The sequence below is a fragment of the Chiloscyllium plagiosum genome, chromosome 29, assembly GCF_004010195.1.
Source record: "Chiloscyllium plagiosum isolate BGI_BamShark_2017 chromosome 29, ASM401019v2, whole genome shotgun sequence".
Taxonomy (NCBI): domain Eukaryota; kingdom Metazoa; phylum Chordata; class Chondrichthyes; order Orectolobiformes; family Hemiscylliidae; genus Chiloscyllium; species Chiloscyllium plagiosum.
The window spans coordinates 17,018,883-17,045,948 of record NC_057738.1 but is presented as its reverse complement, the minus strand read 5'-3'; the positions used below and the strand labels follow the sequence as shown (position 1 = coordinate 17,045,948).

At 38.9% G+C, this 27,066-nt stretch overlaps 1 protein-coding gene across 1 annotated transcript in view; it reads left to right on the top strand.

The window, feature by feature from the left end:
• stt3b (STT3 oligosaccharyltransferase complex catalytic subunit B) overlaps positions 1-17,433 on the top strand; it is a 75,313-nt gene extending 57,880 nt beyond the window's left edge. The window contains exons 9-15 of the mRNA XM_043719214.1: positions 1,507-1,718; positions 2,878-3,065; positions 7,133-7,304; positions 11,206-11,379; positions 11,489-11,602; positions 15,445-15,657; positions 16,117-17,433. Coding sequence (XP_043575149.1) covers positions 1,507-1,718; positions 2,878-3,065; positions 7,133-7,304; positions 11,206-11,379; positions 11,489-11,602; positions 15,445-15,657; positions 16,117-16,200 — 1,157 coding nt within the window. The 3' untranslated portion in view covers positions 16,201-17,433. The remainder of the gene's footprint in view (positions 1-1,506; positions 1,719-2,877; positions 3,066-7,132; positions 7,305-11,205; positions 11,380-11,488; positions 11,603-15,444; positions 15,658-16,116) is intronic.
• Positions 17,434-27,066: the final 9,633 nt, after the last annotated feature.

The following is a 27,066-nucleotide window of genomic DNA, read 5'->3' as shown; positions in this document are numbered from 1 at the left end:
TTAACTGCTCCGTGGGCAATTAGGGATTGCCTTAATCAGTGATGCCACATCTGGAATTAATCTTTTTTAAAAAATCAATTTGTAGGTAATGCATTGGGCATGAGTAGTTAGAGAGCCAACTTGCTGTTTTTATTTCTTATGTAGTCACTAGGGACATTGTAAAAATAGCCTGGGCAATTATTGCAGAAAGAGTGCAAGCTCAAAATATCTGTAATGATATTCTGAATTCAGTCACAGCTCAGTGGAAAATGGTGATTAATTGTAGGACTAGAAACATTGGACACCTTATAAAGCTGGAGGTAATTGAGCAAGGATAATTATGGCAGTGTATTTGAATGCAAATTGTCCTGTTGATTTCAGGTGATGCATAGTCAAAGAGCAGGTAATAAAATAGGATAATATGAATAATCAACAAAAAGAATGTTGAGCACTTGTATCTCATTCTATCATTTTTTTAAACTTCTGTTTATTCACAGATTCACAAAGGGCACTGAACATCTCACAATGTTGGTGTCTTAACATTTCTCATTTCATAGTATTCTGCGAGTAGGATATTGGCACGCAATGTTAAATTTTAATTTGGAAATGAAACTATGAATATCGATGTGAATCTATATGTGTCCATGTGTGTGAAATAAATCTGCATCGAAGCTTAGTGAGCAACATGATCATTTACATAAATTTAAAGTGCCAGATATAATCATCTCTAGTTCCAAACTATTGCCCACTTTCCATAAAATGAAATCAAAGAATTTGCGATAAAACAAATGCTCAATCACCTGCAAATTGAGAATTTGAATTTCTGTATTGCAAATTTGAGCTATCTCATTGCTTGATGAACAGTTATGCCCCAGTACATACTCAAGGAAGGAAGATTTATAAGACTTTGTTATCTGAAATAGTTTAAGTTTGATTAAACTGGGCCTGTCATTGTATGACAAGAAAACGTTATTGCACAGTAGAAATCTGAAAATGTAGTATTTTCCTGTTCAGAAGTACGTGCTATCTGATTTGTTTATGATGAACTGTTTTCTGGTGAACAGAACTGCATTGAAAAGCAGAGGAAAGATGTGGGGAAGTAAAGAGCATGCGATTGAATGAATTGTTAGATTTCCCCAATTAGTGTTTTTTAAAATCTGAAAATGCTGATTTATTGAATGAGATGAAGTTTACATTGCAATTTGGTTTTTGTAGAACTATGATTAAGGACATTTCTATAGATCCTGTTTTGAGTTATTAAAATTAATTTTAATGTTATTGCCATCATTTTGAGTATAAATGTTTCAATTTGGTAAATTGTTGAAGTATGCTTAGTACAGATTGAACCCAATCATTGTATCTATTATAGCATAAAATAACTTTTGCAAGTACAGAACATACTGTTGCTGGGATGGTTGGTTTTCAGAATGCAAACTCTAGAATAACAGGGTTTTTATTTCTAATTTAATTTAAACTTTTGTAAAGTTATGAATGTAAGCTAATACCTGTGACCTGAATTCTCCACAGTTGCCCTTTATGCAATCAGTGCTGTTTACTTTGCTGGAGTTATGGTGCGTCTGATGTTGACTCTCACCCCGGTTGTCTGCATGCTATCTGCCATTGCATTCTCCAATGTATTTGAACACTATCTGGGTGATGACACACAGAGGGAAAGTCCACCTGTTGAGGATAGCAGTGATGAGGATGACAAGAGGAATTCTGGAAATCTCTATGATAAGGTAAAGGACAAAGATACATTTGAGACTAACACTAGTTGTGTGTTCTATGCAGAAAGGGAGGTTGTATTTCAGCTGTACAGGGTGCTAGTGAGGCCACACCTGGAGTACCGCATGTAGTTTTGGTCTCCTTACTTGAGAAAAGATGTACTTGCACTAGAGGGGTGCAGAGGAGATTCACTAGATTGGTTTCAGTGTTAAGGGGGTTGCCTTATGAGAAAAGACTGAGTAGACTGGGATTATATTCATTGGAATTTAAAAGAACGAGGAGATATCTTTTGGCACTGCTGCCTCACAGCACCAGGGACCCAGGTTCGATTCCTGCCTCGGGTGACTGTGCAAACTCCACACAGGCATCCCCATGTACATTAGTCAAAGGTAAATGGGTCTGGATGGACTACTCTTTGGAGGGTTGGTGTGGACTTTTTGGGCCGAATGGCCTGTTGTTTCCACACTGTAGATAATCTAATGTAATCAAATCTAAAGAGTTGCTGTTGGATTTATTTATATGCCTATTTAGCTGGTTGCTCCAGTTATTAAAACTTAGTCTCACTTCTACAATTTTTATAAAGCTCTCTCAACATTTCATACACTTACTTGCAAGTTCAAGCCTGCTTAGTCCGGTTGCCAAGTTTGTTTTGTTTCTTTCTGCAATGTATGTATATTATGTGCTCTTTCTAAACCATAGAGTGATTGAAGTGTATGCACGGAAACAGACCTTTTGGTCCAACTCGTCCATGCCAACCAGATATCCTTAATTAGTCTAGTCCCATTTGCCAGCATTTGGCCCATATCCCTCTAAACCCTTTCTATTCATATACCCATCCAAATGCCATTTAAATGTTATAATTGTACCAGCTTCCACCGTCTCCTCTGGCAGCTTATTCCATGTACCACCCTTTGAATGAAGAAGTTGACCTTTAGGTCTCTTTTTAAATCTTTCCCCTCTCAAATGTTGTAGTTTACACAGAAACTGCTGTTTACTAATAAGTTTTGAGTAAAGGTTTTTCTCCCACTAGGTACCCAAAGTAACATAATGTGAAATGGTAACTTCAAAGTGAGAGTTCTTTTGTCTTGGGATATGGCAATGATGTGCAAGGTCTCTTACCCCTATGTTTGTTTAAACTCTATTCTGAGCATTGTTTCTCATTGATTGCTGTAGGCTGGCAAGGTGAGAAAGCATGTGTCTGAACAAGAAAACACTGAAGAGGGACTTGGTCCAAATATCAAGAGTATTGTTACGATGCTGATGTTAATGTTACTGATGATGTTTGCTGTACACTGCACCTGGGTGACTAGCAATGCATACTCCAGCCCAAGTGTGGTCCTGGCATCTTACAATCATGATGGGTATGTCTTCCCTTCTCATTTATCATTTGTCATTTAGGGTAATATGATTTCATTTGATTGTTTACTTGTGACATTTTTAATGAAAGTGTAATGGCAATATTTAGTTTATACTACTCAGAAATGTACTCTTTTACAACTTATTTCTGAACTGTTTTTGGATTTCCTGAAATAATCACTGTTCTGAATTTAAACATTGCTGCAAAGAGACATGAAGTCAATTCTATTCATCTTGTGCTATCAGGATGAGGATGCAAAAAAAACAGCATGAGAGCATATTTCTTATACTGTCTAAACTGGTTTTCCTCCCTTTTAAAGTGTTTAGGTTTTGTATGATAAAGCAATTATTTTCTAGGCTTTCAAAAGTAAAGTGAATGTTTGAATTATACTTCAAATGTGTGCATCTGTTGGAATTTTAAAAAAAATGTTTCTTCACTTTGTGGCATTTGTTAATATAGATAAATTTAATACTATTCACAGTCTCCTCAGAATAAAACTTCAAACGTGAAATCTGAAGGTTGGGGTGTCTCCCAATGATGATGAATTATCATGCTTCTCCTTTTGATGTAAAACTTGCAGAAACGGTACAGTCTACTTTCTACAAGAGGTCACAGCTTTTTAATTTTTTTTTCAAACTGGCTTTGAACTTTAGCTTTCAAAAATATATCAACCCAAAATTTGAATGTCTTAGTTTCATTGGAGACTGAACTAGGTGTTGAGTTTTTCTTGATCAGTGTCAGTGATACCGGTGGGGGGTGGTCAGTCTCCCAATATTCCTATTGACTTCGAGTGTGATGTTTAGTAACATATAGGCGAATTGCTACTTATAGTACTCAAGGTAGTAAGAATTAGTTATGTCTAACATACATTAGTTATGTTGAACAGGTTCAAACTAATGTAATTAGTTTCATAATCTGTTGGAATTTCCTGACAGAAAGAAATTACAACTATGCATCACCAGTGTTTCTATCCCAATATTTTCCCAATTTTCTACCTTGGCTCTCTCACAAACCGACAATGTAAATAGCTCCCTTTCCTATTTCTCCCTTTATATTCAATGGCAACACCATCTTATCAAAACCAAAACTCCCTACATTCCTCTGTCTTGACAAACTGCCACAGATTCCATCTCTCTTCTTGGCCATTTCCTCTAGTTGAATCAGTTTGTCCACAACTATTTAATCCTAAATTAATCTTCCAATCTCTTATCGTTTTCCCAGAAATGCTAACTTTTAGATCTAATGTTACCTCATCCCTGCTGTAATTACTCCCCTTCTCTGCATTATAAACTTTAGCTGAACTAAAGCTCAGTTGCCCACATCCTATTCCGCATCAATTTGCAAATACTCATGTTATAATCAAATGAGGACTGGGTCATGACTAGCCTTTTTAAAAAAAGTCTCCTCAGTTGGTTTTCTTTTTAACATACAGCTGTCACACTTAGTTAACCAGACCCAAATTAAAGAAAGCTAATTCCCAGGTTTTCTTTAGTGAAAGAGTGAGTTTTATTGCCTGTTACCCTGAAAAAAAATAGAATATCCTTTTATTTTCACGTATACTCCATTGTAGAAGTACAGTTAAAACATTTTTACCATGTCTGTCGTCTTATGGCGACATCTTAGGTACGAGTACCGAGGTACAATCCTTGGATACAGCAGAGGAATAAAGCAGTTACATAATTTTATCTTCAACTCTGTAAAGTAAAAAAAAGACATCATTAATGGTTTGACATTAAAGTAAGGTAGGAAATTACAAATATACATTACATTGTAGCAGCTCAACACAGTGCCTCTGGGCTGACTGCCCACAACCTAACCCTGGTTCAGCATTTCCACTCCACTTCAATCCCCAGTCTACTCCATATTAGCATTCAGCTGCTCCAAGGTAAATTCCAGGACAGCCTCCTCTTCAATGGTCTCTGCCCAGGACTTGCTGCCCATGTGCTGCTCTAAGGCTGCCTCCTCACTTATTGCGCCAGGGCTCGTTGGCTTGCAAAACTGATCAAATACATGTACAGATGTAAATGATGTCCTTACAAAGGACATGGGATGTTTCGGAAGGTAAGGGCAGCTATGGTTAAAGATGTTAAGAGTCCCTTGGTTTGAGAGAATTTGAAAACCTGAGTCTAACTGTTTAACAGTCGTCCTGTTTAGCAGTTGTTCATGACTGATTTTTCTTCGAAGTTGCTTTTTCACCAGTGCTGTTTTTTGAGATTGAGATCAAGATTGAGAAAGAGCAAGGAGATTGTAGTATTGTATTATTAGAGCTGAAAAATGTGTTGCTGGAAAAGCGCAGCAGGTCAGGCAGCATCCAAGGAGCAGGAAAATCAATGTTTCGGGCATAAGCCCTTCTTCAGGAATGCTCCTTGGATGCTGCCTGACCTGCTGCGCTTTTCCAGCAACACATTTTTCAGCTCTGATCTCCAGCATCTGCAGTCCTCACTTTCTCCGTATTGTATTTTTGGTCCATGTTACAAATTCAAAAACCATGAATTCACATTGATGTAGTAGGTGAGCTATTGTTGTAGTAGGTGAGTAGAGGAGGATTATCTTTGCTTCTGTGTGTTCTGTACCATACCTGATCGTCTTGTTCTTGATCCTGGTGGTGTCTTGCCTTGCATTGGTGGACAATTTAATTGACCTGAGCCTATTAAACAGAGCTTTGATCTGCCATGATATTTGCATATTAGCAAACTTTCCCTGATTATATAAGCAGAAAGAGATAGGAAAGCACTCCTTTTGCTGAACTTGAAGCAGAACTTGGAATGAATCACCAAAAGTATTTATTTGAAAGATCTGAAGTTGTTTATTGGTTCTCGCATATTTGCAATCAAAGTGAAGGTAGAATGCAGGAATTGCTCGAGGAGATCAAGTCCATCTAATTTGCCTTCTACTATCCTTGTAATTGAATGATATGGTCATTACAGAATTTCTGACTGATAGCAATCAATCTCTAATAATCTTACAATTAGTCTACAACAGATCCAGAAGTGATTTTTTTTTGCTCTTCTCTGAAGTCAATTTGTTAAATTTTAAATTTATTTTTAAGACTCCTTTTGAATCTTCACCCAGGAAGGTGAAGTAATAGGTCACGAAATTGCAGTTAAACAAGCTAATAATCTGTGATAGAAGCAGACATTGAAGGAAATACGCAACTGATTAGGCAACATGTGGTGGAGAGAAATAGGACTGACATTTCAGAGCAGTGACATTTTATCAGATGATCCACATTGATATTTTGCAGCCAATTCAACATAAAAGGGGAATTTTCTCAATTTAAGACATTTGCTAATTACTCTTCTTCTATGCATCTCCTATAATTAAAATATAATTTCTAATTTGTGTCCAGATCTCTAATGAACTGTTATTCAAACAGATGCAAACCGTTTTTACTTTAGGGTAAATGTAAAAAAAGCTGCAAGGTGTTGGATAGTTAATAGACTCAACCATTTTGTTAGAGATTTTCTGTATCCACACTTCATATCTAATTCAAATCAGATTAAAATTCCGCAGCCTCACCGTGCCCATTTATGAATGTCAGTGGACAATTAAACAAACAACAGTATAAAGCAGCTCGATGAATATGCCCATTCTCAACAATGGGGGAGTCCACATCAGCACCAAGGTAGACTAAAACATGAAAGAAGGCAGAACTGTAGTCCATAGGTCAATAGACTAGTAATCCAGAACTCCTCAGATATGATTTCAAATCTCACCGCTGCAAATGATAATTTTATTTAATTAAAAATAAACAATAAATTAATAAATAAAGCTGACCATATGACCACTCAATTTGCCATAAAGATAAGGTTCACCGAATGTCCTTTAGGAAATCTGACATCCTTACCTGGTCTGGCTGACTTGTTACTTCAGACCCACAGCATTGAGGTTGACAATTGACAACTAGGGTTAGACAACAAATGCTGACCTTCATAACAGCACCGAGACTGTACTTGCCCCTCATGGACTGCAACAGGTCAGGAAGGTGACATGCTGACCCTTTGTCACATGGAAGAACTAAAATGAATTAATTTTGATTTTAATCATTTTAACTTTTTTTTCCCCAAAAAGGACACGTAATATCCTAGATGATTTCCGTGAAGCATATTATTGGTTGCGACAAAATACAGATGAACATGTTAGAGTGATGTCTTGGTGGGATTATGGGTATCAGATTGCGGGAATGGCTAATCGGACAACTCTGGTGGATAATAACACATGGAACAACAGCCATATTGCACTGGTAAGCAAGTTGAACAATGCCAGTTTGATTCTGTTCCAATTTTAAAATTAGAGGAATATCTCCAATTAATCAGCTGGTAACCAATTTTGTAAAGCAGACCAGAGACATCCTTTCATCTCCCCAGCCCTTAGGGCTTTCTCTGTTATTTTGTGTAGGTGGTGTTGCTCTGAAGGCTTTAAGCAGATAGGTGAAAAGAAAATTATCTGAAATAACTGGTTCTTCAAATCGTGGCATCTCACGTACAACCTGGTGTCAGCACTTCTGCTTTAATATTAGTCTAAACAGTCTTGTTTTTGAAGTAGTAGAAATTGCAAGGGAAAGGGAAAAAAATCAAAAGGTGAGCACCCTATAAAATCTACCTTGCTGTATGTCTATTTCCCCAATCTCTGTCGTCCTGCAGTTTGTTACTCTTTTCTTCATTACATTCCCAAGTTTCATGTCCTCTTCAGATTTTTAGATTATGACCTGTATTTCAAGGTCCATGTCATTTGACTTAAGTTGAAAAGAGCAGTGGTTCTAATACTAATGCTGGTGACTATTAGTGTAGATGCCTTTTCCTCTGGGGGAAAAAAAAACATTCACAATAATTGTCTACCTTCTGTTCCTCATCCAGTTTCATAACAGTGTAACTGCTGCCACTTTCATCCCATTCTCATCAATTATGCTAACCAGTTTATCATGTGACACTTAATCAAATGCCTTTCAAAGATTCATACATGTGGCATTCACCTTGTTGTTTCATAAAAGAACTTACAGCATAAGCCTATCACAATTTGCCTTCAGAAGGCTGTGCTGGCTTTCACGAATAGTCCCCGCATGATTGTCCCACATTAATCCTAAACATTTCCCCACCACTATCAGGCTGACCAGCTGGTAATTGTCAGCTCTACTCTCTTCATTTTTGAACAGGGGTGTTAGCATTGGAATTCTCAATTCATCTGGCATCATCCCCCGACTAATTTGATTTCAGAGATTGTTCTTTCTGTATTAAACTCTGGTTTCAGTTTTGTGTAGCTTGGTGTAAGGGGTAAGCTGATTGAGAGGATTGAGTATTCACTAGTTAATGTGAAATTGAAAGGCACAGATGGGTGGCCGATGTATTTAGTAGATCAATGGGATCACTTTTGGGGCTTTAATTATTTACAATCAATATTAATTATTTGGATGACAGAACTAAATTTATGGTTGCTAAGTTTGCAAAGATAGGAACATAAGTTGTAAAGGGGACATGGGTCTGCAAAGTTAGTTTGGAGGGTGGAGTATAATGTGGAAAATTGTGAATTTATCCACTTTGGCAAGAAGAATAAACGGGTTACATATTATTTAAATGGAAAGAGATTTCAGAACTCTGCAATACAAAAAAATCTGTGTGTCCTGGTACATGCATCATATAAAGTTAGTGTGCAGATACAGCAAGTCATTAGGAAGGCAAATGGGATGTTGTCATTTATTATAAGGGGAATAGAATATAAAAACATGTTTTGCTACATAGGAGGCTCAGATCTAGAGTATTGGAGTCTAGTTTTAGTCTCCTTATTTAAGGAAGAACATTCACTCAACTTCTTCCTGGGATGAAAGGGTTATCCTCTGAGAAAATGTAGAACACATTGAATCTGTACCATTGCAGTAGAAAAATGTACGGTAATTTATTGAAGCAAGTCAGATATTGAGGAGACTTAGCATGTTGGATGCTGAAAGAATGTCTCCCCTTATTGGAGAGCTTAGAACTAGAGGATTCCAACTTAGAAAAAAGATTTTTGCTCATCTTCATTATGAGAGTAATGAGTTAATAGAACTCCATTCACTGGAGAGAGAGATGGAGGCAGCATCATCGATTAAGGCAGATGTAGCTAGATCCTGACTAACATGCAGTAGAGTAGAAAAGTAGAGTTGTGGCCATAATGCGATCAGCCATAATCTGGTTGAGTTAAGAGTAAGCTTAGAAGGTTAAATGAGCGCCGCCTCCTTCGTATGTTCATACATCATGTAATTGAATACAGGATTAAACTGTCTGGCTTCTCAACTATTGCTCCACAATTTGAAAACATCATGGTTGAACTATTGTAATCCAACGTTTCCACGCAATCTCTATATCTCTTAAGTCCCCAAGCATCTGTTGATTTCAGTTTTGAATAAATTGAGGAATTGAGCTTCCTTACCCCTTCGAAGTAGAGTAATCCAAAGATTTGCAAACCTCCAAATGAGAAAATTTCTCAACCTCAGTCCTAACTAGCCAACTTGGTCCCTTTAAATTTTGTGGTTCTGTTCGCCGAGCTGGAATTTGTGTTGCAGACGTTTCGTCCCCTGTCTAGGTGACATCCTCAGTGCTTGGGAGCCTGTGGATGAGTGCCATGCCATCAACAAACACATCGACCTGGACCCAATATACCGGCCACTGCAGCGGACAGCTGGAACTGACAACCGGAAGCGGCAGAGACAAACCACTATAAATGCCGGAGGAAACATCACAGAAGCGCTTCACAGGAGGCTCCCAAGCACTGAGGATGTCACCTAGACAGGGGACGAAACATCTGCAACACAAATTCCCAGCTCGGCGAACAGAACCACAACAACGAGCACCCGAGCTACAAATCTTCTCTCAAATTTTGGTTCCTTTAATCTGAGACGGGTCTTTAGTTCTCTTGAGGGGAACAACTTCTTGGGCATTTACTTTTCAGGCCCACTTAGCTTTATATTTTAATTAGATCACCTGTCATTCTATTAAAGTGCAGTAAATGCAGGTTCTTGCTACTCAAATTGCCTCATCAGACAAGCCTGCCAAACCGGGAATCAATCTATTGAACCTTTGTTACATATCCTTGGGGTTCAAAAGCCAAACTTATTCCCCCTAACTCCTGGCATATAGGAAGGTATTATCACTCTTAGTCCAAATTCCCCTGCACTGAAGTCTAAACCATAGCATTTAGCTCCTTAATTACGTGCTTCACCTACATGTTCACTTTCTATGATTCATTCAAAGAGGATCTCCTCTTTTAAAAGAAAAGAATGATGTTCCATTCTGTTGTTACATTTTCTACATTATAGCGATCTTCCATCCCTTATACTGTCACTTATTCAATGGAATCCATGTCTGTCCATACAGGGCAGAGCATTACTGTGGGCTTTCTTTCTCATTGCTTAAAAGTGAATTGCAGATTAGAACTATTCAAGGCGGAGTAAGCAGTATCATTCATTGTGGAGATGAGATGTAAGTGACAGAAACTGAAAATTAAGGAAGTGCTGGTTTACATTTTCCGATCTCTAGATAGTCAGATACCGGACATACGACCACCAATTTCTTTGGGGACCCACTGAACTCCAAATGTATTGACCTCTTTAGAGTTACCTGGGAAATTCAAACTTGTGGATATTTTCCTGCTCACTGGGATCCTCTGAAGAGCTCTGACTATAACCTAGACATTTCCACTTCTTTATCTAGATAATTAACCAAAATCCTACTAAGTACACAGCTTACTATCTAAATCTCTCCATTTTTCCCCCCCAATCACTCTGACTTGACCCTAACTGTTCCCACTAGGCAATCTCTCCTCCGACCACTCCTCGACACCCTCACTATCTAGCTGCCATCCTAACAATCCACACATTTGCCCATTAACTTAACGCACTGCAAACTGTTTAAATATGTTCATTAACTGTTCATTAATGAATAGTTAGCAGAATATAGAAGCTTGTTACACTAAAACAGAATGCCCCATCCCCATAGCACAGATCCCAACACCGCAGAGAAAGTCACCAGTGGAACATTGCTCTGCATTTTCTAAATCAGCTGTTGAGTGCTGCTTCTTGGAAGATTTGGACCTTTACCTGTTTGATTTGATTGAATCAATGTTTAGTTATGTATTGCTTTTTCAAGGTAATTTTGATTGTATGTAAACTTCAGGTTGGAAAAGCAATGTCTTCCAATGAGAGTGCAGCCTACCAGATAATGCGGAGTCTGGATGTGGACTATGTGCTCATCATCTTTGGTGGTGTGATTGGTTACTCTGGTGATGATATCAACAAGTTTCTTTGGATGGTCAGGATAGCAGAAGGCGAGCATCCAAAGGACATCCGGGTAATTTGTTGCATTTTTATTGTAGACTTATCAGGCGTTTATTCAAGGATTTTTAACATTGTATTTGTTCTGTTAGTGCTAACTAACCATTCTTTTGTGCAACTTCTAGGAAAGTGACTACTTCACGCCACAGGGAGAGTTCCTTGTGAGCAAAGCTGGCTCTCCAACTTTACTAAACTGTCTCATGTACAAGATGTCCTACTACAGATTTGGAGAGATGCAGGTAAGTGAACATAATAAGTAATGATAACTAATTAGTCATAATACATTAAATATTTCTATTAAGCTAATTCATCCTTGTGTGTGTATGTGCCATTGTCTAGTTCAAAAGACCCCATTTTACCCCACAGCATGTAAGAAATAATCCCCTGAAACTCATCTAATGACTTCAAGGTTTCTTTAAATTTCATTACAGTAAGGGTGAGCTCGGTTTCTTTGGAAGTCTTGCACGTATTATCTGCTACTCTTCTAGATGAGGGGTAAAGTTGTCAAGGAATATAGCATTAGTATAAGTGTCATACACTCCTAAACCAAATATTGAGCAATGAGGTGCAAAATGAAGTTTTTTCTATTTTGTCCTATTGATGTGTCTGTTCTATCTCAAAGGTGCACACCCTATTATTTAAGAGGTATTCTGTCATTGGCCATCCTGCGACCTCAATATAGCCATCGCTATGCCAATCTGTAAGCTGTATTGTTTGTCTGTTTTCTCATTGGCAAGGGGCAAAGTCTATGAACATGCATTTCATGAAGAAATTTCGACAAGTTTGCCAATGGAGCAGACTTCCATGAATCCTGCTGTACTGATCTAAGCAATGACCTCTGAAGTGAAGGTCTACTGCATTGTACCAGCAATTATTTGTATAACATAGTGTGGTGAATCAAATTTTAATTTTGTGTAATAACTACAACACACAAAAAAATGTTAATGCCAATTTCTTAGTATTGATCCTTTTTTTAGTTATTCCATTCCCTGTGGCATGTGACACTCCCTCATTTAATGAGCATTTAGTTTGAGAGCACTCTTGCTCTGATGTACAAATTTGAGGGTTCAGTCTCCCTTAAAAAAACTTAAAACTCAGCATCTTGGCTGATGTGAAACGGAGACTCTGAATGCTTGCTTGTTCAGGTTGGCAAAAAAAAGTGCTTTTAAAGCAAAAATAGAGTATTCAGTCTGGTAACTCAGTAATAATGATAGTGTCAGTTGGCAGCACTCTAAAGGCTGAATCACGGTTCAAGGTTTCAAGCCCAACTCCAGACCTTTAGCAGAAAAGTCAAAGTTGACATTCACGTGCAGGACTGAAGGAGTGCTGCCATGTCAAGAATGCCGTCTCTTGGTTGAGATGGTAAATCAAGGTCCCTTCAAATAGATGTACAAGATGCCATGAAACTTTGAAAGAAGAGCAGGGAAGTTATCCAAGCTGACATACCTAATATTTATATCTCTATCAAAATGTATAAAAATCCTGGTCACTATCACATTGGAGTTGACCTGGGAGAGTTCGGTGTGTCTCTGGACCCCATGAAGTCTCTCAGCTTCAGGTCAAAAATGGTCAAGGAAACCTGCTGAGGACCATGTCTCATTCACCCTACCTGGCTTATGAACCAGTACTCCTTCGCAAGTGACAAAGGTGCTGCATGTATCCTGGGTAGGAGACGGGTCTTGACCATGTCCATCCTCGAGTAGCTCAACAGCACCATTAATGACCAAGTACTAAAGGACATAGATGCTAGAACTGCAAGAGGGAAAAATATACTTGACCCCATCCTCATTCGTTGCTTGCCACAAATGGATTTGTTCATGATAGCACAGCCCTTGTGGAGACAAAGTTCTGTCTGTATATTGAGAATACCATCTATCATGTTATGTGGCACTACCACTGTGCTAAATGGATAGATTTTGAATAGATGTAGCCACTTAAGACATCAATGAGGTGCTTCAGGCCACCAGCAACAGCAAAATAGTGCACCCAAATCAATTTTAAACCTCATTACTCAGCGAATCCCCCATTCTGCAAATACTGTCGAGACAGGGGATCAACCTGGTTCAATGAAGCTTGCAGGAAGGCACGTGAGGGGTAACACTAGTCATACCGAATAATAAGGTGTCAGCCTGGTAAAGTTACAAAGTAGGACTACTTGTGTGTCAAACAGCAGAAGCAGCAAGTGAAAGATAGTGCTAAGAGATTCCATAACCAATAAATCAAATCTAAGTTCTACAGTCCTGCCACGTCCTGTCATGAATGATGGTGGACACGTAAACAAATCAGTCAAGGAATAAGATGCTCCATAAATATTTACATCCTGAAGGATGGAAGAGCTCAGCACATCAGTGAAAAAGAAAGGCTGATTCACAACAATCCTCAGCCAGAACAGCCGACTGGATGATGCAACTAAACATCCTCCAGAGGTCCCGAGAACCAAAAGTGCTAGTATTTAGCAAAGTTAAAAATCTCACAATACCAGGTTGTAGTTCAACAGGTCTATTTAGAAGCACTAGCTTTCAGAGCACTCCCTTCAGGTGATTGTGGAGCGAACGATTACAGTGTCATGCAACTGAAATGATATATTGAACAAACCTAGATTGCTGTTAAGTCTTTCATTTTTTAGAATAAGTTACAGGTTTCGGTTCATTAATATGTAAACCCCAGAACTTCTTTTAAGTCACATTCTTGAGATAACTTGAAGTTTTATAACAAAAGGTGACATCTGAGCTTAGTGCATAAAGGTGTGAGATCAGAGTCTGTATCCCAGTTTTGAGTCAGACTGGTTTTATTTCCAATATGAAATTTACAAAATATTGTATTGACTTCCTCCACATTGTGCATTTTTGAGCAAAATAGAATGTTTCTGCAAATATGTTCTATTTTGTTTGAAAGGTGCACAATCTGCAGGCAGTCAATGCACGTGATATTTTGTAAATTCCACATTGGAAATAAAACCAGACAGACTCTGACCTTTATGCACTGTCTAAGCTCAGATGTCAACTTAAGTTTTATAACAAAAGGTATCTTGAAAAGGTGACTTAATAGTAGTTCTGGGATTTACATATTAATGAATTGAAATCTGTGACCCTTTCTAAATGATGAAAGACTTAACAATCCAAGTTTGTTCAATATATCATTTCAGTTTCATGACACTAATCTTTTGCTATAAACTCTGTGTCCTATGATCTTATGCTCGACAGTCACCTGATGAAGGAGCAGTGCTCCAAATGCTAATGCTTCTAAATGAACCTGTTGGACTATAACTTGGTATTGTGTGATTTTTAGCATGTCCACCCAAGTCCAACACCAGCTCCTCCACATCATAGTATTTAGCAGATTTGATTCACTGCATGTATTATGAAAGGATGAGCAGCGAGATACATGGGAACACTGCCACCTGCAAGTTCCCCTTCAAGCTACACATCATCCTGTCTTGGAAATATATTGCTGTTGATTCAGTATGAGTCGAGGGTGAGTTACTGGAAAAGCAGAGCAGGTCAGGCAGTGTCTGAGGAGCAGGAGAATCAACATTTCAGGCATGAGCCCTTCATCATGGCCAAATCAATGTACTGGAACACCCCCCTGAACAGCATTATGGGTACACCTACACATAATGACGTACACCTACACATATTAAAAAAAAAAACAAGGGAAGGTGCCAGATATAGGGTGTAGTTTACATTGGATGGGCGAAGGGCACAAGAGGTGAAGTCATTGTATGAGCTGCGTTTGCTACATTGAAGTTGAATCAAGGAGGGGAAAGTGATGACAGTGTAGAATGGTCCACCATTTAAAGACCCTGGAGAGTCCATCAGAATGAAGAAAGTTGGTTCAGAACATTGCTACCACGGAGTATACGGTGACTAGGAGCAAAATCAGAATGAAGCATTTTGAAAAAGGATCAAAGGGAGAGGTGGAAAGGTGATGAATAGCATAAGCGAAGGTTTGACATGGAGTCATATTTGAGGAGGGTGGAGAAATTTGCGTCTGACCAAATTGAACTTATCACTAATTATCAATTGATAAATAGTTTAGTAATGTGGAAAGTAGACCTGAATTTCTGATGCTCGTTTTGCAGCTGGATTTCAGAACACCACCAGGATTCGATCGCACCAGAAATGCTGAAATTGGAAACAAAGATATCAAGTTCAAACATTTGGAAGAAGCCTTCACCTCGGAGCACTGGCTAGTGAGGATTTACAAAGTGAAAAAGTTGGACAACAGAGAGAAACTTGACCATAAACCAAGAGTAACTAACATAGTGCCCAAACAGAAGTATTTATCAAAAAAGGTAGGAAAGTAGCTCTTTGAGGACAGAACACCATACACTATTAAGGCTTGCTTCAATTTGCTAACTGTTGTGCTAAATCAGTATAGTTCATGAACAAACCAAGTAAAAGCAAGCCAGAAGCTTTTAAAAACATTAAGCATATAGTTTTTATCCACTTCTCTTTTTTGTGCCAAGGATTAACTATCCAAACACAACCGTGTATCTCATTGGTTCAGTACCTCTGGTTCTTTGACTTTTCAATATTTCAGAAAATGTTTTATTCACTTTGCTGACACTTGAAAAACTTGCCAGTAGTGGAGAAATTGCTGAACCCTTTCACAAATCCTCCTCCATCCCCTTCCCTATCCTTTAATGTAAACGATACAGAGAAGGCCTTTTTCTAAATCGTGTTGAATATTGGCGGTACTATGTATAAACATGAGTTGCGAATTTTTAATACTGTCCATCTTTATGCCCTAGACCTCTAAAAGAAAGCGTGGCTATGTGAAGAACAAACTGACACTGAAGAAAGGCAAGCGATCCACCAACAGGAAGACAAACTAAAGTATCGGCGAGCCCTGACAACATGCAGTTGTCCTTATGACAACCAGTCTTTGCCTTCTACCTACAATCTGATTCTGCTGCAGCACAGGGTTGCATGCATTGCTCAAGAGATTCAGACAGTGTCTGAGCCCCGTAAATCTATTGGTTGTTTATTGACACCTGTTTTTAGAGCCATATTTGATTGTGTTGGCAAGGCAGACAGCTGCTGTCCAGGGGTAGCAGCAGAATTCTTATTGGTACATACTATCCTTCATTTGAAATTTTTTTTTAAAAAAAGAAAATGGGCTAACTGCACCAAAGAACCCTATTCTTTATTATTGCCAGCACATGTGTACTTGCCAATCATTTGAAAGAGGCAATAATGAATGATTCACAGTTTGGCTGGGGCATGGTTAGTTATTAGATACAGATGGCAAATAAATCATGAGATAAATTGAACATAAAGCACAGGATTTGGACAGGTTGGTTTGTCTCTAGCCCTGTATGTACACAACCTGTTTCTAACAGTTATGACTGTTTGTTGAAGCAAAATGTGGGAAGGAGACTAGAGGGTTTGCCACTGTTCTTGTACCTTTGATTTTTTTGTTTCTTTACTTGAAAGTAGTCAATAAATTTGATTTCTGTTTGATTTGGGGTGGTCAGGGATTTGTAATTGTATAAGAGTCAAGAGGACCAACATTTCGGACTGCAGAATGTTGGCTGTTACACATGTGCTTTTATGCTATCTAAAACATGGTTTCCTCTTAGCTACAAATGTTTGTTTGGATTACAGTATATACCTTCCCTTTTCTTACTTTGTGTTTTCTCCATATACTTGCCTTTTAAAGAACAAGAAGTTTCTTAATGAGCAAACGCTACTCACTTAGGGTTGTAAAAATTTGGTTAGACAAGTTTCTTTTTTTAAAAAAAAATGTGAACAATTGTACAAGAATCCATGCACTATTTGAAAAATCTGAGGTAGATAAATTCCCATCTTGATACAACAATTTGAAATGTTCCCTTACGGAGATGACCAGCGAATAATGAAAATTCTCAGATGATTCATGCTTATAAAGTTAGTTGATGTTCCCCTTTCTTTCTGCAAGAATTAACATTGCAATTTTATATGTATGCAGCTGTTTTCAATGCGAAATAAAAATTTGCTGCAGAAACTATTGGTGTAAAAAAAAATAAAGATACTATGTACCGTATTTTGGAAACATTTGTAAATTAAACTGTGCAGTATATGCCTTATTGCTGCTTCTGGATTGTGTTTTTTTTTCTTTCAGTTTTTTGATTGAGGAATGAGAGGGCTACTTTTCCGACCTTTTTTTGCATTATTTCATACTTAGTGACTACTAGTCTGTGATCCAAAGTAAACACACATTATGACTTCATATAATACTTGAGGGAAGGATTGGGCTCAGGAAAGTCATTTTTACATTACTGCTTACAGTTTTCAGAACAGATCTGTTCAACTGTAGTCAAAATAAATGTTAAATTGAAGTATGTGTTTTTGTCTTTTTGAAATTCTTTTCAATTTTAATGAGTTTATCTTGTAAGTATGCATAGCTATGTTAATTAGTGTTTTATTGCAGTTTGAAAAAAAGATGTATTCCAAGTTGTAAAAACATTGCACCTTAAAATCACTGCTCTTTTTTCCTAGTACTCATGTGGAGCTGTGTAATTGGAATAACCTGTCTTGTTAAGCTGGATCATTAGTCATTAATTTTTTTCTACAAAAAGTACATATGTTGGGCATGAGGTGGTGGTATTGTAGTAATGTCTTTGGATTAGTAGTCCTATGACAACCAGCCATCAGGATCACTTCCTACAATGGTAGCTGGATTGATTAAATCTGAAATAAAAATCTACTCTCTATGCTATACATGTGGAGCTGTGTGATTGGAATAACCTGTCTTGTTATGCTGGATCATTAGTCATTAATTTTTTTCTACAAAAAGTACATATGTTGGGCATGAGGTGGTGGCATTGTAGTAATGTCTTTGGATTAGTAGTCCTATGACAACCAGCCATCAGGATCACTTCCTACAATGGTAGCTGGATTGATTAAATCTGAAATAAAAATCTACTCTCTATGCTATACCAGTTTCATTATAATGGTACCATTATATTGTTTAAAAAAAAAATCTTGACCTGTAGGGAAGGAACTCTGCAATCCTTATTCAGACTCTCAAGGAGTTCTGCAAAGGCAAAGCGAGCCATTCCATTTCAAGGCAATTACAAATGCAGGGCAGTACCTATTAGCATGAAAGAAGAAATGATTCTTCGTTGATTTTTTTTTACTCACTTTTATCTTTTCCAAATAAAAAAATGATGTTCTGAAGGACTAAACTTGAACATTTGTGCAAACCTGAATGGATTGAGCTACAATGTGATTCTGAAACAATAGTCTGCATTTATATAAAGTGCCTTTAACATGGTTGAGCTTTTTATGATTCTTCACAGGGGTGCGTATCAAACAATTTGACATCATGGAGAAATGATTACAAGCTTAAAGAGATATTTTCAAGGCATAACTTAGAGGAGAAAGAAGTGTCGGGAGGGAATTCGAGAACTTTCGAGTCAAGACAGTTGCACTCTCAGCCACCAGTGGATATGTAAGGAGGAATAGTCAGACAAATCTGGGAATCGATGAGGGTTGCAGTATATTGCTGAAGGAGATTAGAGACTGGGTGGAAATCATCAACAAATTTGAAAATCTGTATCACAACATAAATGCATTTGTGTCACATTCTTTTCATTAAATGCATTTGTTACAATAGCAAAGGTAAAGAGCAATAGTGTTCAAATTTCCAGGACAGTCCCTGATCTCTGGTTTACTGTCAAGGAGGCCAAATGCTGGTTCACTGGTAGAAGGATAACATAAAAGTTGAGTCTTTTTTTGTGTGTTCTGTTGTTGCTAGAAAACGTGAAGCACGTTTGGGGTGGCAATATGTCACTGGACTAATAATTCAGTGCCGCAGACTAATGTTCTGGGAACATGGGTTCAAATCCCACCATGCCAAATTGTGAAATTTGAACTAAATAAAAATCTGAAAATAAAAACCAGTCTAACGTTAACCATTGTTGATTCATCAACTGCACTGGTTTTATTTTACTATAATTGTCCTTTCAGGAAGGAGATCTTTTGCCTAGCCTGAATTATAATTCTAGACCCAGAATAACGAAATTGATTCTGAATTAGCTTAAGTGTCTCAGTTGCATCAAAACCCATTAGAAAGTCTAAAGAAAGCAATGAAATTAGATGAACCTGTTCCACAGACTAGACAACAGCGATAGTCCTACTTATGGAATCACCTTTTACAAAGACCCTGACACCACCATGTCTTGTCCAACTGGCAGAATAGACCCATTGGAGGTGGGGTTACAATAGTACAGGGGGTTACTGTGGTACATTTAATTCACTTCCATGGAAACAAACATAGACCAAATATGAGTCAGAACTGACCTGTTATGCAATCTGTGCTTTGTAGGAACACTCAAATCTTGCTGTGATTACATCCTTCTACTGATATATGTGTGGGTAGCATGCTATCAGATTATCCAAGCCCTTACGTAAAGGATTAAAAAAGGCATTTCCTGTGTACAAACCTGGATGTAGCTGTGGAACTAATTTGTCAGCTTAGTTTAAAGGGATAGTTGCCCCTGGCATCACATTCCCATTTAAAATTTAAAGGCTAGAACAGAAAAAGCAAAACAAGAAGATGGTTTTTAAAAAATTACAAGCTACATGACAACTGTGGTGCTAGTGACACATGCAGTACGACATACCAAAGAGGAGAATGAATTTTATGTGCATGAGTAAGATATTGGCTCCCTCCAAGGAATTAACACACACTATCTGATGCAAATACATGCCACAGAAATTACAAAGTGTTCCAGATTTTTAAGTATTCAAAATGGTTTTGAGTTGCATGTGTTATGGACCAGACTAATCCCACTCGAAATACATGTAGACAATAGCCTAGACCCTAATTGTTTTTGTTGTTGCTATTTTAAAAACAAAATACCACAAAAGAAAGAATTGGAATAAGCTTAATGGAAAAAATTAGATTGTTTAACAACTAAACAGTAAGTGTTCCAACATAATAACATCCCATTAACTCACCTTGGTAAAGGCAAATTCAGTAAAACAATGTCTGACATGCAATTCTAACAGTGGGAAGTGAACCCCAGCTTTTCTCTGTAACAGAGGATAAATAGCTTCCACATCCAGATTCAAGAGCAATTGCTACTGAAGGTTTAAAACAAAAAAAAAATCACGGTTCTGTGAGAGCTTGATGCCACCCATTCAGGCTGCTTCTAATGTTCCAACTTCAAAAAAATCCAAGGCCTCACAAGCTGTTTATTAGCTTTGGAGCAGACTGCTCAGTACCTCTCTCCCAAACTTTCTTCACACAAAAAAAGGACCAAATGCACCACGTAAAATATTACACATGTTTTAAGAACTTAGCAACCAGTCCTATATTTTCATGGATTGCATCAAAGTAACTCTGCTGTGCAGTGTCTGTGTGTGGATTGTAAAATTCCACATGCTATTAGCCATGGGTTACATAGCTGTATCTGACCCTATTAAAGCTAAACACACAGACATAAACATTTTCTTAATTTTCTCTTCCTCTCACTCAATCCTGGCTATGTGCTCCTCAGACTGAAAAAAGTCCCAATATTATTTTATTGACATCGGGAAAGGAAATATTTCAAGTATCCATGGTCCTTCAAACTCAGGTTTGCAAAATTATCAAATATAATTATGATTGCATAAAAATTCAACCCATGCTATAGATACAGGCTAATTGGCTCAAATAATCCATACTCCCCAAGGCCTAGTGAGTTTTCTCAGGTGATCATCACAATTCATCTATCTACATACCATGTTCCATGATATTCTGATCATCTGATGCTAGCCCAAAATAAAGAATATAGCTGTTTCAGATCATGAGCCAGCATATTTAGATGTTAAAGCTAAGGGTAGTGGAGCAAATGCACGTCACTGGCGCATGGATTCATTTTTGTTAGGGAATAGTTAATCTATTGCATACATTACATGAGAATTTAGTACCTTTGGGATATTAATTCAGGTACGGCTAATAATCCGGTAATACATTGGAGGCCACTAAGGCATATTTATGAGGTCTGATTATTTCATATTTGACGACTAGAAAAAGGCAGAGGGAGGAGCAGTAATGGATGCTGGAGACCTAGCTGAAGGTAGTTGAGAAAACATATTATAATAGGCCGTCATTGGTTAAACTGCAGCAGGTCACAGCTCTCCGGGCTGTTCTCGGCTCAATGCACACGCAAGTGGCTAAAAAAAGCCTCTCCTTTGCCAAAGACTGTTCTAATTCAGAGATAACCTTGGTAGATATCTGGCTTATTTAGCTAGGAGGAAAAAAGCCTCCCAATCTATTACCTCTGTTAGGGAGAAGGCTGGTACCACCACCTGTGAATTGAAAAAGATCAATGCTAGGTTTAGGGAATATTTTGATGAGTTATATCGGTTGGAGGGGAGTGAACAGAGTACAATGGGAATGCAGTCCTTCTTTGAAAATGTGGACCTCCCCAATGTGAGGTTTCACTTTCGAATGCACCTTTAACAGTACAGGAAGTGCAGGAAGCAATAAGACATCTCCAGGTTGGCAAAGCACCGGGGCCAGATGGATTCCCAACTGAATTTTATAAGGAATTCATAAATATATTAGCGGAAACACTCCTCGGGAAATACAAATATTCTTATACACAGGATTGTCGGCTGCCTACTCTTAGGGAGGCTAATATCTCCCTCATTTTAAAGAAAGAGAAGGACCCCAAAGAATATACTTCAGATAGACCAATCTCACTACTGAATATAGATTTTAAAATTTTATCGAAGATTTTGGTTCTGAGGTTGGAGAAGGCTCTGCCCCATATTATAAAAGACCAGACAGATTTTGTAAAGGGCCGCAGTTACTCTAACAATATTAGGAGAGTACTAAATGCAGTACAGGTATGCCAGCAAAGATTGATTCTGGGGTTGGTGGTCTCCTTAAATGCAGAAAAAGCCTTTGATCGGATAGAATGGCCGTAAATATTTGAGGTTCTAGAGCATTTCGGTTGGGGGCATCCTTTGCCAGATGGGTAGCAGTACTGTATAAGGATCCTAAGGCGGCAGTTATTACAAACGGTATTAAATCAAATAACTTTAATATTAGAAGAGATAATCGACAGGGGTGTCCTTTGTCACCGCTGCTATTTACCTTGGCGATTGAACCGTTAGCCACAACTAGCAGGAGGGATCCTGAAATAGTAGCACCAAAGGAATGGGGGAACATAAGATTACCCTAGATGCTGATGACATCCTTTTATTCTTGACCAATCCAGAGAAATGTTTTCCCCAATTGATCCAAACAATTAATTCCTATGGTAGTTTCTTGGGTTATAGGATCAATTTCACAAAATCGGAAGCTATGCCGGTAGGGGGTTTAGAGGAGGTGCCTAACTTGAAGGATGGAATGCCATTCCCATTTAGATGGTCACCAAAAGTTCTTTTTGTATTTGGGAATTTTTATTACCCCTTCCTTCCACCAGCTGCATAAGGCTAACTATGTACAATTACTAAAGAAGATAAAACAGGATTTGCAGCAATGAGAGGGATTACCATTATCATGGCTGGGCCAAATAGCTCTGATTAAGATGAATGTTCTCCCTCCTCTACTATACCCCATGAGAATGGTCCCATTGTTGTTACCTAGACAAGTATTACAGAAGATTAATGGTTGGCTAGGTCCTTTATTTGGTGCCATAGGCATCCTCTAATTAAATTCACTAAATTGCCGCTTTCGCAGGCTGAGGAAGGGATGGATCTTCTGTATTGGAGGAAATACCAAATAAGTGTTAAGATAAGTTGATGACTGGGTACGGGGGAATTCAGAATGGATCTGGCTTGATATTGAAGCCTTACTGTCAAGATGTCTCTAATTAATTTATTATTTATGGACAAGATGAAATCCGTGACCCAGCAGGTAATAGTCCAATTATCTTAAATATGGTGAAAGCCTGGAGGATAATGAGGCAAGACGAGGGCAATTGGTATAAGACTTTGTCATTTTCCCCATTGATAGGAGCCCAAGGATTTAAACTTGGCCAACAGACTCCAGCTCTAAGACATGGGAGAACAAAGGAATTCTATGTTTGGGAAATTTATTCGAGGGAGAGGTTCTGATGTCATTTAGTCAGTTAAGTCAGAAATATGGATTGTCCAATAGGGACCTTTTCCAATACTTCCAGGTAAGGGACTATATATAGAGGAAGAACACGGTCTTGGCCCATTGTTGAAAATCAGACACGGAGACAAGAATTCTCCAGTGTACGGGTACTCTTTCACTTAATACTTTATATCATTTACAGAAAGGCCATGCTCTGGGGGATATGGAAGGACTTTGTAAGACGTGGAACCGAGAGTTAGGACAGGACATTTTACTGGCGATATGGGAAGACATCTGGAGGAATGTAAGGAAAATTTCAGTATGTAACAGAGCGCAAGCTATGCAATTGAAGATCTACACAGAGCTCATATGGCACCAGAGAAGCCAAGTTTAAGAAAGGAGTGTCACCACAATGTCCCAAATGTAAAATTAATATAGGCACTTGCACACATTGTTATTGGTCATGTTGCAAGATGAAAAGATATTGGAGTGCTATAGTAAGGGAGATAAAAAAGCTTTTCAATAAAAATACTTATATAAAAAAAGGGGAATGCTGCAAGACATCCCACCACCATCTCTGAGGAAGAAGCTACAGATGCCTCCAAGGATGCAATGGCAAAGGCTGCCTTCTACACCCTCCATAACCTCAGATACTGAGTCCTTAGTGGGTACTTTATCTAGGTTAGAATAGGGAGAAACTGCGAGATAGCACATCATCGCCACGTCTCTGCAATGGGTTGAGGAAAAAACAGTTCCGTCACTGGCATTGGAAGGACTGCCAGAGACCAGGCCACCTGCTCAGCCCAGATAGATTTGTCAGGGTCATTGGTCAACTTGACACAAGGACTGCAGAGCTGCAGCAATGCACTCAGGACCCAGTGGCCTCAGACATGCAAGTGTCTGGATGCCTCCACGGACAGGTTGGCAGCTGAAACAGACAAAGTCGAGAATGTGGTGTTGGAAAAGCACAGCAGATCAGGCAGCATCCGAAGAGCAGGAGAATCAATGTTTCAGGCACAAGCCCTTCATCACGCTGGCTGAAATGGACAGCCAGGGCCAACAGTCTCAGAGCTCTCCAGATCTTCACACAGAGCTACACTCCATCACTCATTGATTCTCAGCATCAGTGGCAAAGTGACAGGGAAATGAGGGACCTTAACCTTATTCCAGATGGCTCTTCCTCAAAAGGAGGTACGGTTGGTCTGTAGGCACCAAGCCTGAAAAGGAAATAGGTACAGACCCCTCACCCAAAGTTGCTTCTCAGGACAGTCTGAATAGAGAGTTGGCCCTTCTACCTTTATCCTCCCAGTCACTCTCAGCTCTGTGAGAGATCAAGCTGAGGAGAATGCATCTAACCTTGGCATTCCCCTGAGCCTGTCCGGGCCTTCTAGAAATAAGTGTCCCTGAACCTCAAGATTAACACGGGAGGGTTTAAGCTAGAGTGGAAGGGAGCCGGGAACCAGAGCAGCAGGTCAGCAGTGGAGGGATTAAGGGGAGGGTAGATGTCAGAACCAGTAAGTCAGAAAGGAAGGAACAACAGGCACAGACATGTAAATGAACACAATGGTACAACGGACTGCAGTGTGTTTATTTCAACACAAGGAGTATTATAGGTAAGCCAAGTGAGCTTAGAGCCTGTCTCAGTACACGAGACTATGAGGTGGCCATTACAGAGACTTGGTTGAGAGAAGGACAAGACTGGCTGCTCAATGTTCCAGGGTTGTGTTGTTTTAGATGAGATTGAGAGGAAGGTAAAAGAGGTGCAAGAGTTGCATTACTAATCAGGGAGAATGTTACATCTACACTCAGAGGAGACATACTAGAGGGTTCATCCATGAAGTAATATGGGTAGAGCTCAAAAACAAGATGGATGCAATCACTCTGATAGGATTATATTATAAGACTTTGAGGGAACAAATATGTAGGTAAATTATGGAAAGCTGCCATAACAAAAGTGTTGTCATAATGGGCCCACTTTAACTTCCCCAATATTAACTGGACTCCCTTACAGAAAGGGGCTTAGATGGGACAGAATTTGTTAAATGTATCCAAGAAGATTTCTTGAAACTGTATGTGGATAGTCCAACTAGAGGACGGGACCATACTGACCTTATCTTTGCTAATGAGCCTGGCCGGGTGACTGACCTTTCAGTGGAAGAGTATTTTGGAAACAGTGATCACAACATCTTAAGTTTTAAGATAGCTATGAATAAGGATACGTCAGAAGCTTGTGGGGTGGTACTAAATTGGGGGAAGGCAAAGTACATGTGTTAGGCAGGAATTAGGGAGTATTAATTAGGAGGAACATTTATCAGGCAAGTTTCCATTTGGGCTTCATTAAAGATCTACTAATCTGAGTTTAGTACCACCATGCTCCAATAGGAGAAAGGACAAGGGTGGCAAGATAAGGGACCCTTGGATATTGAAGGTGGTTGTGAATTTAGTCAAAAGAGGAAAAGCAGCCGAGGATAAATCTGCTCTGGCCCTGGGGACTTATCAATCTTAATGTTTTCCAAAATTTCCAGCACGTCAACTTCATTAATTTTGATTTGATCAAGCCTATATCCCAGCTCCTCAAAGTTCTCATTCACAAGGTATCTTTCCATTGTGAAAACCGAAGCAAAAACTCATTTAGGGCTTCCCCTATCTGCTCAGACTCCATGCACAAGTTCCCTACGCTATCCCTTATCGGCCCTACCTTCTCCCTGATCATTCTCTTATTCCTCACGTATGAGTAAAATACCTTTGGGTTCTCCCTAATCCTTCTTACCAAGCCTTTTTTGTGCTCCCTCCTGGTTCTCCTCACTCCATTTCTGAGCTCCTTTCGAGCAAGCCTGTAATCCTCGAAAGCTGTGCTAGATCTTTGCTTCCTCCACCTTACATAAGCTGCCTTCTTCCTTTTGACGAGAAGCTCCTCTGTTCTCATCATCCAAGGTTCCTTAATCTTACCCCTTCTTGAATATCTCAGAGGAACAAATTGTTCATCGCTTGCAACAACTGCTCTTTCATGCTTTCCTTCATTGGTCAGAGTATTGAGTATAGGAGTTGGGATGTCCATGTTGCAGCAGTGCAGGACATTGGTTAGTCCACTTTTGGAATATTGTGTGCAATTCTGGTCTCCGTCCTACAAGAAGGATGTTATGAAACGTGAAAGGTTTCAGAGAAGATTTACAAGATGTTGCCTGAGTTGGAAGATTTGAGCTAAAGAGAGAGGCTGAATAGGCTGGAGCTGTTTTCCCTAGAGTGTTGGAGGCTGAGGAGTGACCTTATCGAGGTTAATAAAATCATGAGGGCAATGGATAGAATAAATAGACAAGGTTTTTTCCCTGGGGTAGGGGAGTCCAGAACTAGAGTACATAAGTTTAGGATGAGGGGGAAAAATTTGAAAGGGATGTAAGGGGCAACTTTTTCACACAGCAGCTGGTGCATGTATGGATTGAGTTGCCAGAGGAAGTGGTGGAGGCTGGGACAAATACAATATTTAAAAGGCATCGAGATGGGTATATGAATCAGAAGGGTTTAGAGGGATATGGGCCAAGTGCTGACAAATGGGACTAGATTAGGTTAGGATATCTGGTCAGCATGGACAAGTTTGACCGAAGGGTCTGTTTTCATGCTGTACATCTCAATGACTCTATGACAATCAATGTCAGAGCAGGCTGAATGGTTCACTCCTGTT